This window comes from Manis pentadactyla, chromosome 3, assembly GCF_030020395.1.
Source record: "Manis pentadactyla isolate mManPen7 chromosome 3, mManPen7.hap1, whole genome shotgun sequence".
Classification (NCBI taxonomy): Eukaryota; Metazoa; Chordata; class Mammalia; order Pholidota; family Manidae; genus Manis; species Manis pentadactyla.
This window is the reverse complement of record NC_080021.1, coordinates 212,444,155-212,460,830: the sequence shown is the minus strand read 5'-3', so window position 1 is coordinate 212,460,830 and position 16,676 is coordinate 212,444,155. Positions and strand designations below refer to the sequence as shown.

At 37.4% G+C, this 16,676-nt stretch overlaps 1 protein-coding gene across 9 annotated transcripts in view; it reads left to right on the top strand.

The window, feature by feature from the left end:
* The window catches only part of MAPKAP1 (MAPK associated protein 1), a 232,540-nt gene that overhangs the window by 35,436 nt on the left and 180,428 nt on the right, over positions 1 to 16,676 (top strand). For all 9 annotated transcript variants that reach the window (XM_057499032.1, XM_057499029.1, XM_057499026.1 and 6 more), the window contains one exon: positions 6,175 to 6,323. Coding sequence is in view for 8 of the 9 variants with exons in the window: in XM_057499029.1 (XP_057355012.1) it covers positions 6,175 to 6,323 (149 nt within the window). In the remaining variant the exon portion in view is untranslated. The remainder of the gene's footprint in view (positions 1 to 6,174; positions 6,324 to 16,676) is intronic.

Genomic DNA, 16,676 nt, shown 5'->3' with positions numbered 1-16,676 from the left:
TTATATTTTTAATTTCATTGCAGTTCTTAATCTTTCCTCTTGCCAGAAGTGTCTCTGTATTTCGTAAGTGCCTTCATATTGGCTTCTAAATTCTTTTGACACAATTCCAGGAATCTTTCATAAATTCCTCGCTTTTTGTATGACAAGATGCCCCAGGCTCATTTTACACATTTTCTTCTCCAAATCTGGAGCCAGCCTTTTCTCTGGGGAGTCGTGGTTCTTTTTAGTGGTAAGTGTTATTAAGAGGCCACAACCTGAACTCTAGGGGGTACACATTTAGTTGCTTTTTTCCTTGTGGGCCTTTCAAGAGATAGAACTCAGGAAAAAAAAATGCAATTCTTAAGAGGAAATACATTGTGAGTTAATGCTGATAATTCCAGTTCAAATTTAAGATTGCAGAGTGTTTATTTACCTCTTTTGATTTTATGTTAATGTATCTTTCCCCTATGCTGAAAATCTTGGTTCCAGAATAGTAGTATCAGTGTCATTACTAACAATATGATTACTAAAACCAGTTTAATATATTTTTTTGCCCTTTTCTTATATTCCATTAGAGAATATACAGTCAAATTGTGTGATAAAATTACTTAAAATAATTCCTCTCTTTAAACTGCCAACTCAGTATTACCCTTAGGTTCATTTATTTCATTTTGCTTTTATTTTTAGAAATTACACTTATAATTTTCTTAATAATTATATAAAACATTGACACAGTTCCAAAATTGAATACATAAAACAAGGTAAAATCAGAGAACTCTAGCCTCAAGTTCTTGTCTCTTCTGCTCTTCATATAGTCATTTTTTTAAAAGTTGTTTTTTTTGTCCACTTAAAACTATATGTAAGCATATTTATCTTCATATCCCCTTCTTTTTAGGTTAAAGATAGCATACTCTACACTATTTTATGCAATACTTTTTTCACTTAGCACATCCTGCGAATTATTCTGGTGAGTATATAGTGATAGGCCTCATTCCATTTTACAGCTTCATAGTACTCCACGTACTTTTAGCCAACCAGTCCCCTATTGCAGGATCCTGAGTTGTTTTCAGGCTTTTGCTGTTACAAATGGCACTGCAATGCATGGCTTTACACATATGTGTTGTGTTTTGTTTTATGCCAGTGTGTCTAAGATTAGAATCCTGAAAGTGGTATTGTGTCAAAGGGTAAATATACGATTTACCTTGATGTGCCAACTTCCCTTCCGTAAGTGTTTTGCTATTTTTACATTCTCTCTAGTAATATACAGTGTCTATTTCTTCATTGCCTTAAATTTTCAGATTTTTGCCAATCAGATAGATAAAAGAGTCTCAGTGTAATTTTAATTTGCATTAAATTAAATTTGCATCTCCTGAATGTGTTGAGCATCTTCCCATTTGTTTAAGAGCCATTTAAATGTCTTTTTTCTGTGAACATTTTATATTTCTTGCCCATTTTTCTAAAGGGTTGCTGATCAGTATCTTATCTACTTTTAGAATATTTATGTATTAGAAATATTAACCTTTATTCTTTCCTACTTTATCATTTTTCTTTTTACTTTGCCAGTTTTTTCCCATAGAAAAGTTTTTCACTTCCACGTGGTCAAATTTATCAGTTGTCTTCTTAAGTTTATAACTTATATTTTAAGTGACTCATATTGGCTGACTGGTTGAGATGAGGTGGAGGAAGCAAGGGCAGAAACAAGATGAGTTTGAAGGTGATGATAATAATCCAGCTTTGGGGTGCTTCTGGGTATCCTCTGAAGTTTATGAGAGGAAAAGAAGAGTGGGGATGACTCTCAAGTTTTTGGCTCAACAGGATTAAGTTGCCATTAACTGAGAAGGAGGAGATTGTGGGAGGGGCAGGTTTCGGGGAAGATCAAGAGTTTGGTTATGGACATGTCAAGTTTGAGATACCTATTGGACATCCAAGTGGAGACAGCAAATATGAACTTGAATTTGTGAGTCTCTAAGTGTAGGGAATGCAAGGAAGGTTTAATAATAATCTCTTGGGAATAATCAGCATGTAGAGCATATATATTTATTTAGGTGTTCCCTTTTGGTGTATTTTTATTGAGATTTGCTTTACACATGTTAAAATGTACAGATACTAATTACACAATTCAATTATATATATATATATTTATTTATTTTGGTATCATTAATGTACAATTACTTGAACAACATTATGGTTACCAAACTACCCCTATTATCAAGTCTCCCCCACATAACCCCATTACAGCCACTGCCTATCAGTGTAGTAAGATGCTATAGAGTCATTACTTATCTTCTCTGTATATACTGCCTTTCCTGTGTCCTCCCCCTGCTACATTATGTGTGCTAATTGTAATACCCCCTTTGCCCCCTTATCTTACCCTTCCTACCCAGCCTCCCCAGTCCCTTTCCCTTTGGTAACTGTTAGTCCATTCTTGGGTTCTGTGAATCTGCTGCTGTTTTGTTCCTTCAGTTTTTCTTTTGTTCTTACACTCCACAGAGGAGTGAAATTATTTGGTATTTGTCTTTCTCAGCTTGGCTTATTTCACTGAGCATAATACCCTCCAGCTCCATCCATGTTGTTGCAAATTGTAGGATTTGTTTTCTTCTTATGGCTGAATAATATTCCATTGTGTATATGTACCACATCTTCTTTATCCATTCATCTACTGATGGACACTTAGGTTGCTTCCATTTCTTGGCTTTTGTAAGTAGTGCTGCCATAACCATAGGGGTGCATATGTCTTTTTTAAACTGGGCTCCTGAATTCTTAGGGTAAATTCCTAGGAGTGGAATTCCTGGGTCAAATGGTATTTCTATTTTTAGTTTTCTGAGGAACCTCCATATTGCTTTCCACAATGGTTGAACTAGTTTACATTCCCACCAGCAGTGTAGGAGGGTTCCCCTTTCTCCACATCCTCACCAACATTTGTTGTTGTTTGTCTTTTGGATGTTGGTCATCCTAACTGGTGTGAGGTGATATCTCATTGTGGTTTTAATTTGCATTTCTCTGATGATTAGCGATGTGGAGCATCTTTTCAAGTGCTTGATGGCCATCTGAATTTCTTCTTGGAGAAATGTCTGTTCAGCTCCTCTGCCCATTTTTTAATTGGATTATTTGCTTTTTGTTTGTTGAGGTGCATGAGCTCTTTATATAATTTGGATGTCAACCCCTTATCGGATATGTCAGTCATGAATATATTCTCCCATACTGTAGGATGTCTTTTTGTTCTACTGATGGTGTCCTTTGCTGTACAGAAGCTTTTCAGCTTGATGTTTCCCACTTGTTCATTTTTGCTTTTGTTTCCCTTGTCTGGGGAGATACGTTCATGAAGAAGTTGCTCATGTTTATGTCCAAGAGATTTGTGCCTATATTTTTTTCTAAGAGTTTTATGGTTTCATGACTTACATTCAGGTCTTTCATCCATTTTGAGTTTACTTTTGTTTATGGGGTTAGACAATGGTCCAGTTTCATTCTCTTATATGTAGCTGTCCAGCTTTGCCAACACCAGCTGTTGAAGAGACCATCATTTCCCCATTGTATATCCATGGCTTCTTTATCATATATTAATTGACCATATATGCTTGAGTTTGTATCTGGGCTCTCTATTCTGTTCCACTGATCTATGGGTCTGTTCTACAGTTCAATTTTTGACAAACATATAAACATCTGAGTAACTGGCATCCCACTCAAGTACAGAGCATTTCTGTACCTCAGAAAGTTACTTGGTGCCCCTTTCTAGTCAGTCCACTCTCCAGAGGCCACTATTGTTCTGATTTGTATCACCACAATTTAATTTCATCTTTTGTAGATGATACTTAAAATATAAAGTTGGATGAGATTACCAAGGGTGTGAATGTGGATAGAGAAAAGGAAGATCCAAGTACTATGCCTTGGGAAATGCCAGTGATTTCAGGGGAAAATGAGGAGGAATCAGTAAGGAAACTAAGAGTAGGAGAGAACCAGATAGGCCTGGAAACCAAGTGTAAACAGTGTTTCAGAAAGGAAGGAGTGATGAGCTGTCAAATGCTCCCAAGATTTCTTGTAAAATGAGGATTAAAAATTGACCAGTAGATTTATCAAGAAGGGGATCATTGGTGACCTCGATGCAAGCTGCTTCGGTGGAGTGCTGGGGCCTGAATGCCTAACTGGTGTGGGTTTGAATGAATGGAAGGAGAGGAGCAGGACAGCAAGATTACAAACATTTTGAGGAGCAGAAAAATAGGGTAGTAACGATGGGAGTGTGGGATTGAAGGGGAATTTTCTTTTCTTTTCTTTTTAACGATCAGTATTTCAGTATCTTTGTGTGCTGATGCAACTAATCCAGTAAGAGGGAAAAGTTGAAAATGGGAGAGAATTGCTTGAGTGGTGCTCTTGAGTCAGTAGGAGGGAAAGGGCTCTAGTGCACAAAGGAGACGCTGGCCTGAGTTAGGGGCATGGCGGTATGTCCATGGTCACAGGAGGGAAGGAAGGCCAGTCGAAGTGCAGGGGAGAGCACGCAGAAGTTCCCTTTTGGTTGATTCTGTTTCTCAGTCAGGCAGGGAGGAAGAGGGAAAATGTCACAGATTGAGGTGAGAGGTCTAAGTGTGAGTTTGTCTGAGAATGGAAGAGTTAATATATCATCACCTCACATCTAACCCTGCTGATAACAGCTGTGTCGCTTGGATAAGTTACTTGCAATTGCTATGCCTCAGTTTGTTTGTGGAGCTAAAAGTAACCTGTCTCTTAAGGTTGTTGTGAGGACAAGGTGAGAAGACACATAACATCATTCCTGGCCCACATAGTAGGTATTTAATAAAATAAAATTTAATAAAAAGCATAGCAATAAAGTTGTTAATAGATTACAGCTAGAACAGCACTTCTAATATTTAAAATACTACTTAAATCTAATAGTAATCTAAAACTTTTCCAAATATGCATTTTGTATCTGTTGATTACATGTATTTATATATTCAGAATATGGAATTAGATAGCCAAGTGCCACATTTTTAACAAGAATTAGATCCTTTTCTCCTGGTTTGCCACTTAAATCTATAGAGACTCATTTGATAAATTTGTCCCACTAGTTTGTTGAAAAGATAGTTTTAGTTAAGTCTCTATTTCAGAGCTTTGGTCTCTCAGTTCAGTTTGACTACGCTGAAGAATGGAAGGGGTTGAACCTATTATTGCAGATTTTATGGTTTATTTAAACATTTAAGTATGGAAATTTTCTAATATTAACAAAAATAAAAAGTATAATGATCCCCCAAGTACTTATCATCTAACTATCACCTTAAATGATATCCAGATGAATTTAGAGAATTAAATGATCGTTGAGAAGATTTGGAATTCACTTGTCTTGATTCACTAATGAATAAGAGCTTAAAAATTCTGATTTAATAATAACTTAATTCCTTCAGTCATTTAATTCATTGATTCGTGCAACAAAATTTATTCAGGGTCTATTTTGTTCATTAGTGCCTAATGGCTAACAGCCTTAACTGGTATAAGTCTTAGCTCTGCTGTTTACTAGCTGTGTAGCCCAGGGCTAATCAAAATATTCTAAGCTTCAGTTTCCATATGACAAAACTGAGATAATGCTAATACCGACCTCACAGGTGTGTTAGGAGGAATAAATGAGGTACATTGGCTTACTCAGTAAATGTTAGCTACTATTATTACAAATACTCTCCTTTTCCTCCTCTTCATCTTTGTCTCCTGGATTTTGTGTTAGGTGTTATTGAAGAGTGTGAGAGGATCAAGATGTGGACCTTGACCTTGAAGAACTAGAATTCCAAAATCACACAATGTTAAGAGCCAGGAGCAATCTTTGAGATTATCTAGTTTGACAAGCCCAGAAAGGTTTGGTGAATTGGCCAGTGTCACACAGCTGTTAGTGGCAAAGCCAGCCCAAAGCTCAGGTACTCCAGCTGTGAATGCTCTACTTAGAGAATGGCTGCTGCTCTATTGGTTTGTCTGACTGCTCCCCTCCTTAAACCATAGTCCTTCTAAACTGACGTTCTAAACACTGCATGTTCTTCAGTGTTTTGCCTTTTCAGTGTGAAAACATCGAAGTATATATGAGGCTTTTGCACACATTAGACCTGATTATGTTCCTGCACAATCCTTCCTTAAGGTTCTAAGGAAAACTTGTTAGGGAAGGTGGACAAACTGTTTCTCTGTGTGTAATCACAAAGATCTTTTTATCTTTCTCTTGTGTCACAGCCCAGGAGTTGAAGTCACTATTTGAGAAAAAGTCCCTCAAAGAGAAACCTCCAAGTTCTGGAAAGCAGTCAATATTATCTGTACGCCTGGAGCAATGCCCTCTGCAGCTGAATAACCCCTTTAACGAGTATTCCAAATTTGACGGCAAGGTAAGTAAAAATGAAACTTTGCTCCTTTAAGTAAAGCCTCAATTGAGTGGAATTGCTGTTGTTGGTATTTATTATTGTTATTGTTATTGTTGTTGTTATTATTATTATTAGATTTAGGTTTCAGAAATGACTCAGATTAATTATAGAATGTCACTCACATTTTCTGAGACTGGGAAATGTAGAAAGGTCTGAATTTGGTTTAATACTGTTTCCACAGTAATTTGCTTGTGATTATTAAAAAGAGTCTGAAGATAGGTCTGTGTGTATTTTTTTTCTTTTTTATGTTTTACCCGCTGTGTACTTGAGGTTCTGGGTTAGTTGGACTTTGATCAATCAAGGTCTGATTGTGTTGGGAAAGCCTTGAAAGTGGTTGTGGGAGGCAGTTTGCATTGTCCTGTCTGATTTTTTATAACTGCAGAAATGAAGTTAGAGCTTCATTTGAGAGTTCCAGGCCGTTGCCTTGCATGTCAGTATTTCATTGTAGGGAATCTTTGACACTTGCTAAGCAGGATGACTTAATTTTTTTGTTTGTTCTAACAATTTGCAGATGTAAAATTAAAGTGTTTTTATTTTCCTTTTAGAAGAATGACCACTATTTTTAGGTTGAGTATACAGTTTCCTGTGCAACACCCTGGGCTCCCCACTACATTCCCTGCCATTCAGTCTCTGTGCTGTGCTGAGCGGAGCTGAGCTGAGCTGGGCCTCTTTTGGGAGACAGTCACAGTTGATTTTTTTATTTATTGCCATTATGTTTTCTCTCTGGCAGTGGTTTAAGGGTGGTGAGTGATAGTTTCTTGCCTGGAGAGGTGTGTACAATTTGTCTCATTTCAACACTATTGCATTTAATAAACATACAGCTCTTTGCTTATGTTTGCATTTTTCAAATTCAAGTTCTGGTTATGTGCTGGTTCTCTGAGTTGTCATAATTGAGCAAGGAGGTGTTTTCTCTTTGAAACACTTCTACCTCATACAGTATAGTTCAGCATGTTTGCATGGGTTGAAATAAGCGTGTGTGGCCCTCAGCATGGGAGATTATTGATGTTGGTAGAGAAGGAAAGCAAGAGCTAGAAACAAAAAGCGTAAATAACATAAGGATACTAATATGCTTAGCATTTGCTGCAAAAACATCTGAAAGTGCTTTTAATAAATTAGAGGTATATTGATGTAAAGCCTCTCTTCAGCCTGCCCCTACTGCCTTCTGTTTCTTCCTGTGGAATGTAGCAAAGGAAAGGAAGGGTCCCCCTAGGTGACAGGAATGTCATCCTCTGGAAAATGGGGAGTTGGACTGTAGAGGATTTTTCATTAAATAATACAGTTAATTTGTTTAGATATGTGAGAAATTATTGGGATTAGGTCACATGGCTGGCATTTATTTGCTTCGATTGCCTGATACCATCTCATTGTTTGAGGATAATTGCTAGAATAATTAATATGTAATAATGCTTTGATGCGAACAAAACAGCGCAGATCTTTAAAATATTATATTCTAGGATTCTTATTATACCATTAAATTCAATTATAAATTGCTTAGGTTTAGATTTGTCAGAAGGTTGTGAGCTCTGCTTGGTGTATATCTAGCTTCTGAAGTACCAGGGAGGAAAAAAAAAAATGTAAAGGAGCCATTTCCTCAGTCACAAAGGAATTATTTTTGCTAGATGTGTGTTTACACTTACGGCTCTCCATGCTTTTGTCCTATCAGGTCTCTTTGTAATCAGCAAAGAATTTGCACATGGGGCAGATACCATTACACATTGATTAAGAAAGATTTATATATCGATAAGTCTATCTTTTGATTCAATGCTATTTTATTATTATACTACATATTACAATTGCTAAAATACAATTAAGCCCTTGTTCTCATCTATTATTTAATATTGATGCATTTGGCAGATATGTAATGAAAGTGGCTAATATTTGAAGGATATTGTACTGTACATATTAAATTAGTCTTTCTTTATCTTTGTGAAATGCATCAATATGATATTCAATGACATCTCAGTGATTAATAGAGAATTATACTTGAGTCAAGCCTTTTTGTAACCTAGAAATTAAAATGACTATTCAAATAACACCTCAGAATGATCAAATTAGCATTTTGTGATTGCATAATAATGGGATTGTAGTAGTTATAACAGCACCATGGCTGCCTCTAGAGTTAAGATCATGTCAACCCCTTGATAATAAAGCCTTTTCTGTTAGAGTCGACTTTAATAATTTCCAGATTGATTCTTCCCATAAATCATTTGACTGTTCAGCACTAAATTTTTGTTACTGTTGTAACTTAGAATTATTTTATTTTTATTCAGCTCATATTTAAAAAGTGAAATGAGAGTCCTGTTTTAACGATTCACCATCTTACCATTGAACTCCATTCTTTTTGCCTCAGATGTAAGGGTTCTAATGTATTTTGATAGTCCTTTTTCTTTTCTTTGCAAAGGTTTGTTAAAGCCACTAAAATACATAGATTCTTTTCCCCTACAAATATTCACAGTGCTTTTCTTGGGAATAATGCTTGCCTATTTGCATAATTAACTGAGTTGGTTAGGTCTCTTGGGTAAATGGTACATAATTAGGGAGAGAAGGGGACAGGGAAGAGTTTGGGGTCTAATTAAATATGCTAAAAAACTACTTAATTATGTATTTCCTCAAGAGACTAACTGCTGTGAAATCCTCCTTAAGATTAAACTAGCATTAGATTTGAAAAAGGATTTTGGTTTTGGAATGGCTTTACAATTATGCTGTAGTTAAGCTATCATGTCTAGTGTCTTTAACGGTTTGAACAAACTGGATTGTTGTTTTTAGTTTCCAAGGGTAAGCATCTCTTGGCTATTGTGATAAAGCGAATACTTTAAAATAATTTTTGTTTCCTGTAGTTGGTTCATAATTTCATTTTTTAAAATTGCGATTGTTAATTTCTTGAAGGCATACACTTGAGAGGGAAAGGCTATACTTAGACATGCTATATTTTAATTTTAACAATATTATGTGTATGTTATTTTGTTGGCAAATTGACAGTGCTACTTGTGACTGTTTTAGATCCATAGATTATTAATAACTCTGTTTACTGATCATTTGAGAAAAGTCCAAGATAGATTGCAAGTAGTTCTAGGGGACAGGGCAAAACCAGGCTTACCCATCTGCTTGAATTCTTTAGGCTTGTTAAAAGTAGGACCTCTGAATAGACTTATGAACAAAACAAAACTTCTGTTCCAGAGATTGGGACTTCTTGTACCAGTCCCAGTTTCACTTTATCTGGGAAATGTTACTGGGTGACCAGGAGGTGTGCTGAGGCAATGAGTGTTAAACAAGATGTGCAACAAACAGGCTCTGTGGATAGGCAGTAAACACTCAACACTGATGTAAGTTCCCCTGAATATGTGGATTTCTGCCCTTTCCATAGGTTTCAACTGAGGTCATGTTTTAAGAACTACCAAACCCTTCCCATACTGGGCCTTATCACTTGAGAAGCTCTTGCTAGTACATCATCACTAGTCTGGTTAAACTGAGTTTGCAAATGTACTCATTGTCAGTAGACCAATTGAAGTTCAAATACTCATTTCCTGTTAATACAGTTACTAACAAAGAAAGGGTACTGATTATCAGTTGGGTCATCTCAGTCACCTCTCTGAACCTCAAAGTTTCACTACCTATGAAAAGAAATTAAGGTTCCTTCCTCATAAGGCTGATGAGATCATCAAGTAGGCTAATGCTAGGAGAAAGCACCTATCGCAACGAGAAGCAGTGTAATTTAGTTTGTAAGCAAACCCAGTGTGTAGTAAGACCTGAGTTTGAATCCTGACTCCACCATTTATAGTGTGACTTCAGGCTAGTTAACTTCACGAAGCTCCAGCCCCTCATATGTGAAATGAGATGGTGATGTTTTCCTCATGTGGATTAATTGAGATAAAGCCTGTGTAGCTAGATGTGTAGCACATAATAGAAAACAGCACATACCCTGCATCTGTAAAGGGTCAGGGCTAATGATGCTATCTCTCCTGTGTGCTTCATTAGATTGTTGACAGGTTCTAGTCAAAGGAAGCGTGCTCTTAAAACCAGGTGTGTAGAATAGCATTCTGAAGATGTGCAACAGGCTGAGTGAAGGTAGTGTCTGTTGGAGTCCAGAGAGTCCTATGGAGTTTTGACCTTTATCTTTAAATAGGAAAGTTAAAACAAGTGATTACTTCCTTTTTGGGGGAAGAAGCAATGGCTATTTTTTAAACATCATGTGAGAAGGTAGTTCAATATTAGAAATTGCTTGGCAGTTTGCTAAAATGTTAAATATCTTATTTGGCAACTCCAAGATATTTAATAGGAGATAGTAAAAGGAGAATGTTTGCCTTGACAAATGCTTGTAAAAGCAGAACCAGTTCTGGTTCATATAGACAACTGTGACTTTGATTGTGTTAACTTGTTAGAAAGTAACAATTTCTGTTAGAAACTGTTTTAACAGGGAAGCTGCAGAGAGCATGGGGGAAGGGATAATTCATGAGTGCTAATTGCTTGGCTGTTAATTTTCATAAGTGTTGATAGAAGCAGTTCCTTAAATTAAACTTTGTTTAAAATGTATCAGGGGAAATATTCCACAATGTCGAGCCTGAAGTGAAAATTAATATGAATGCTGTGGCAATTAACACATACTGGTTAATAGCTTTTAGCAGCATTTTGGGATGATAGTCCTTAAATACATTTTTGCATGCTGCTCTTGTTTCAGCATTGTTCCAGTCTATGTCTGGATAATTATGAACAAATGTTTTCTACAATCATTGGCATTAAGTAGCTCTCTTCAAAGAAAGTCACTTAAAACTTTGCAGAAAAGCATGAAGCCACTGAGAAATGTTGCAACTCAGAAAAGGTCAGCAAATTGAAACCTGGGGGAAAAAATTGCCTTTAGAGAAAAATGTGTCTCATTTGAACTTGGAATATTTGTTATTATCGTGGGAATGATCTCTTCTTATATGTTGAGCTACTTTAGCTTCAGGATCCCTTTCCAAATAATTATAACCTAGACTTTTAATGTATTTATGGTTTATGTTTCTAGACAGTTTTGCCTGTTGCTGCCTGAACTGCGGTGTGGCCTTGAGTCTTAAGGGCCTTCTGGCTTTTGAGCTTGCTTCTTCTCTACTCAGGCAAGTCAGCCAGTCCCCACCCACCACCCACCCCTCAGTGAAGAATGAAGTTGGCTGCATAATACTCAATCTCATTTCCCCTGCTACCTTTCAGTAAGAGTGCTCCTGGGGGTCACTTGTTTAGTGCCTACTGAGACAAATCTAAAAAATAGAGAAAGGTGACTGTGTGTTTTGAATTAGGAACTGTTTGTCTCATTTTTCCATTGGCTTCATTTTACTTATGTTTTTTAATAAGAGAATAAAGTCCCAACATCATTTTAGCGGCTGCTCTCTTGGCAACTTATCTCTGTGACTGTATTTTGCTAGTTGTTTTTTTATAGACTGATTTTTATTAGCCTGTTCTCTTTCTAACGGAAGATACTAGATGTTAACTACCTTTTTACACATTATAGTATACTAACAGAAGGACTAAATTCATTCATTTAAAAACATCTTTTAATGAGGTTATTTCCCCCTTACCATTGTATTACCGTGTTCTTCCTGCTGCTTGACATTATACTGAAAATCCCCAGGAGAGACTTTGGGATTTTTGCCTGAGTGGTGTTAGTCCAGGGAGAGGAAATCCCTGGGCAAAATACCTCTAAAAACTGAAATCAGTCAAAGGGAAAAATAAAGTTTAAAATCTGTTTATTGCATACAAACTGCAGTCTAGGGCCATTTCTCTTTCCTGCTCCAGGAGAAGCCAAACCCGGCCTCCCCTCACCTCTCAGGTTAAAGATAAGCCCTCCTTGCCCAGGTAAATTACTCACTGATATGGAAATGAACTTCTCTCCACCCCTACGGAATGATGCAAATGCACTAAAGCCATACTTCTTTCCACCTCTCAATGCCTATTGATATGCAGATATACTAAAGCCAGGCAAGATATTCTGAAAATATTACAATTTTCCCACAGTGGTATTCAGAATGAATGAAATAGGAGTATTGCAACAAAAGCAGTGTTTTCAGTGCCCTGCTCTGAAGTTAAATTTTCAAGCCTGAGTTCTTAAAACTAGCTTCTTTCCACTCTGAGCTCTTTCTATCTAAACCTCATTTCTGCAGTTCGTTCTGAACTCTGCCAGTCTGTGGTGGCTTCCTCTGGCTGTGGATCCATTTTCTCAAAATTCCCATCGGAGGTAGAACTCACCCATTGATTTTAAAGGCTTTTCAAAGAAAGGCAGAATTTTACAGTGGAAAGAACCTTTTTGTCAGGGTTGGGTTAGAATTCCAACTTTGCTATTTACCTGTTGTATGATATTTGGGCAAATCACTTTGCCTCTTTGAACCTGTTTTCATATCTATAAAATGAAGTTAGTGATACCTATCTTAAATGTTGCTGTGAAGTTTAACAAAAATGGATATGTATACATAGCAGAGTGCCTGGTATCTGGCCGGTACTGAGTGGTTTATTAGTTTCCTTTTACCACATTGCCATTCATTTCATATTTGGTGAGGGCCTGCTATGTACCAGACACTGTTAAGTAATATTTGGATATGGTGGTGAGCAAAAATAGACCTGGTTTCTGACCTCATGGAGCTTCTACTCTTGGCATTAAGGTAGATATTATGTAAATCACCAAACTAAATGTAAAATTACAAGCACAGTATAATCACAGCCAATGAATTATCCAGTTATCGCAGAGGTACTTGGGGCTTTGAGAATATCATCATAGAGGCCTAGTCTGGCCTGGTCTAGTGGGGGAGGGGAGGTATCGTTGTGAAGGTGATCCTTGACCTGGGTACTGAAGTATGAGTAGGAACTCACTAGGTGAAGAGGGCAAACACATGGTCTGAGTAAAGGACCAGCCTGGCAGTTATGAGGAATTAAAAGAGGGCTGTATGGCTGGAGACCCAAGGGTGAGGTAGAGTGTAGTACAAGGTGAAGCTGCAGCGCCAGACCAGTTACGGCTGGTAGGAGTGTCCTCTTTAACAGCTTTGGAGAGCCTTGAGCACATTTAAATAAGAAGGTAAAATAATCAGGTTTGTGTTTTGAAAAGATCACTAGAGCTCTGCTGAGGGGAGGTTTGTGAGAACAGAGAGACCAGTTGGGAAACTTTTTGCAGAGTGACTCAGGTAAGAGAGATGGTAACTTGGGCTTACTTATTGGTGATGGAGAAGGAGTGGATGAATTCAAGAGATACTCAGTAGGGAAAGGTGGTAGGAGTCGACTGATCATATGTCAGGGAATGAGGGAGAAAGATTTCCAGAACGATTTCCTGATCAGATTCTGGCTTACGGAACTGGATAGTGATGATAGATGATACCATCTCTGAATTAGGGAACACTGAAAAAGGGCTGAGAATGTGGCAGATGGTACCATGGCGAGCTGGTGGGGGCCTGTGACTGCAGATCATAGCCTGTTACCATCTCCCTAAAGATATTCCATATGTCCTTTTTCTGGGGGTAGGTGCAGTGCACCCTGTTTGTTTGGTTTGTACTTGGCATCTGAGGCAGTGGCTTCTGAGATGAGAGTAAGCTGGGAGCCAGGCGCCTCTTTTTCCCACCTCACAGCCAGCTTTGGAACTCTGGTTAAGGAATTGCCCCAGATGTCCATCACCTCGTCTCTGAAATGGGCTATACTCTCAGATGCCCAACCCAGCTCACCAGGCTGTTCAGAGGAGAAAAAGAGAGAGTAATTTTACATGAGACAGATGCCAGGTGTCATTTAAGAAAATATGTTGATTTTAATTCTTGGAGGTTGGAGGACTAAGAGGTAAGGCAAACATGGACATATTTATGAGAATACTGTTGTAGTAGTACCCTCTTTCTAGCTACTTAATCACCAGATTATCAGATGAAATCTTGTTGGAATATATATTAAGCATGAGGTCTAAGGGAAAGAAAGCCCAGGAGACAATCTTTGTAGGTGTGGTGGAGCCCAGGGGTGATGGGATTCTGCCCTTAGTTTCCTCCTCTGGGGCACCTTGCTCTATAACTTGCAGTAGAGAGATTTGCTTGACTGTCAAAGCCATGATTTTACTATCTTAAAGACAACTATCCAGAGAAATCAAATGACAGCCTAGGGTCACCCAGCTGGGCATAGAATCTAGATGTTCTTATTCTCAGAGATTTTCATTTTCATTCCTGATGACATTCATATTTACAAAATGGAAATTAGATTTCCAGGACTGGAATACCATGTGGTAGAAAAATGTGGACATGGGGTCAGAAGTTGTGATCTTTAGCCCTGGCAACACTACGGGGTCTGGGTCAAGTCACCTTGCACCTCTGAGCTTCGGTTTTTGCATATTTAAAATGAGGAACTTGGCTTACAGGAACTTGGATGCCTTTTGGCTTTTAAGGTTCCATAGTTTTGTGATTGTAAGAGGTGATTGATATCAGTGACATGTAGAAGGCTATCAGTGGGAAAACTGGTACTCTTGAAGTGTTGATCTTTTACATATATATTGACACTTTCCTCTTTTAACTGATCATAACAAAACTGATATAGGGAGTTTTATCTCCATTTTACAGATTAGGAAACTGAGACTCAGAGAAAGTGAGTTGCTCAAGGGTGCCCCACTAGTATGTGGCAGAGCTGCTATTCAACTCCTTTTTCCTTATCCAGTACCACAGTTATCTTAGACACATTTACAACCACTGGTATGGAGAAAACAAAAACTATGCTAATAATCAATAGTTTTCAAAATTTGAAAACAATTCTCTCTTTGTACCAAAGGACTTGAAATCTGACAGACTGTTTTAGATCTTATTATCAATTTTGTCTGTTGGGTAAATTACTGCAAGTTGTAAGCCTCAATTTTCTTAACATGTGAAAAAGAAATGAGATGTTGGGGATGGGAAAGGAATGCTGTACACACCGAATCTAGTGTATGTCCCACATGCTTTTCTCTTTCCAGTGATCTTCCTGGTATGCAGAATAGATTCATTTATTCATCCATCCAGCCAACAAATTATTTACTAAGCACCCACCCTGTACTGGTTCCTTTCAAACATTTTTTTACTGCATTGTAAAGAGGCACTGATAAGTAAGACAAGACTAACTGCCCTGGGGAATTTGAAGATAACAGCAGCCATATAGCCAACAAGCCAACAAGAAAAAGAACCACCCTTCACAGTCAGGGTTGTGCCCTGTGCCGGGGACTGTGACAATGGTCCATGCCTTCAGGTGCATCTGATCAGAGGAGCAGACCCACAAACTGTAGAGTAAATGTGTGCTGCAGTAGAGATAGACTTTGGGAGTGCAAAGGCAATGATGGCATTTATCCAATTTGTTATCGTAGGTGGGTCTGTCTGAATTTTGATTGTATAAATTCCTAGAGGAAAGAAAGTCAACTTTGGTCACTCTTAAAATGAAGCCCAGCATGGCACTCTGCACACATAAATGTGGACATTTTTTTAAAATGGCAATGATAAATTTCAAATGTCATTATCCTTTGAGGCTTGCAACTACATGGCAGTATCATAAGAGCTGTGTTTTATTAATTGAAGTTTTAACACTAGACAAAGATACATGTAAGAAAGTAAGTTTAGGAAATTTGTAAAAGATGCTACTATGCAACCAAAGATTAAATTGATTTGTTATATGTGCATTTAACTACAATTCATTTTAATTGTCTGTATGAAGTTAAAAAGTATTAGTGTCAGATAAAGATTCATCACCAGGGTGTGATTTAAGGCTGATGCTAGAGAACACAGGCATGTGTTCCGGCAGATGTTTGTATAAGGCGCTGTCTTTCCTGACAGCAGTTAAAAAGTATGGTTATAGTAATCAAATTGTGGTGCAGCGACTCAGAGGCTAGGGCCAGATTGAATTAAAATAGATATAAGATTTATGAATAGCAATAGCTGTGATAAAATTTCACTGCTTCTTCAACAGGAAGGACTTTTTCCACAGTGGAAAGAAGAAAATCTAATAACCACTTACTAAAACTGTAGTTTTGCTGACTTTCATTTTCCTTTCCTAATTAGGGCATCAAAACAATAACTTGCTGGTTTTGGTTTTTTTTTTTCCAGCTGAGGTAACCTTTTTGTTTTTCTTTCTATCTTATTAAGTGCATAGCATTAAAACGTATTTTTTTATGATGTTATTGTTTTAGTTTAGAAAAAAATTACTGTTTAGCCTAAGGGATTTAAATTCCCTTTTAAGGAAAGTTTTCATTGTTATCACCATAACTATGTTGTACTGAGTTTCTGTTTTGTACCAGGTTCTGTAGTGGACCCTTTATATACAGTTGCTTATCAGTCCTCACAACGTTCCTGTGTATGGATATTATTATTACTTGTA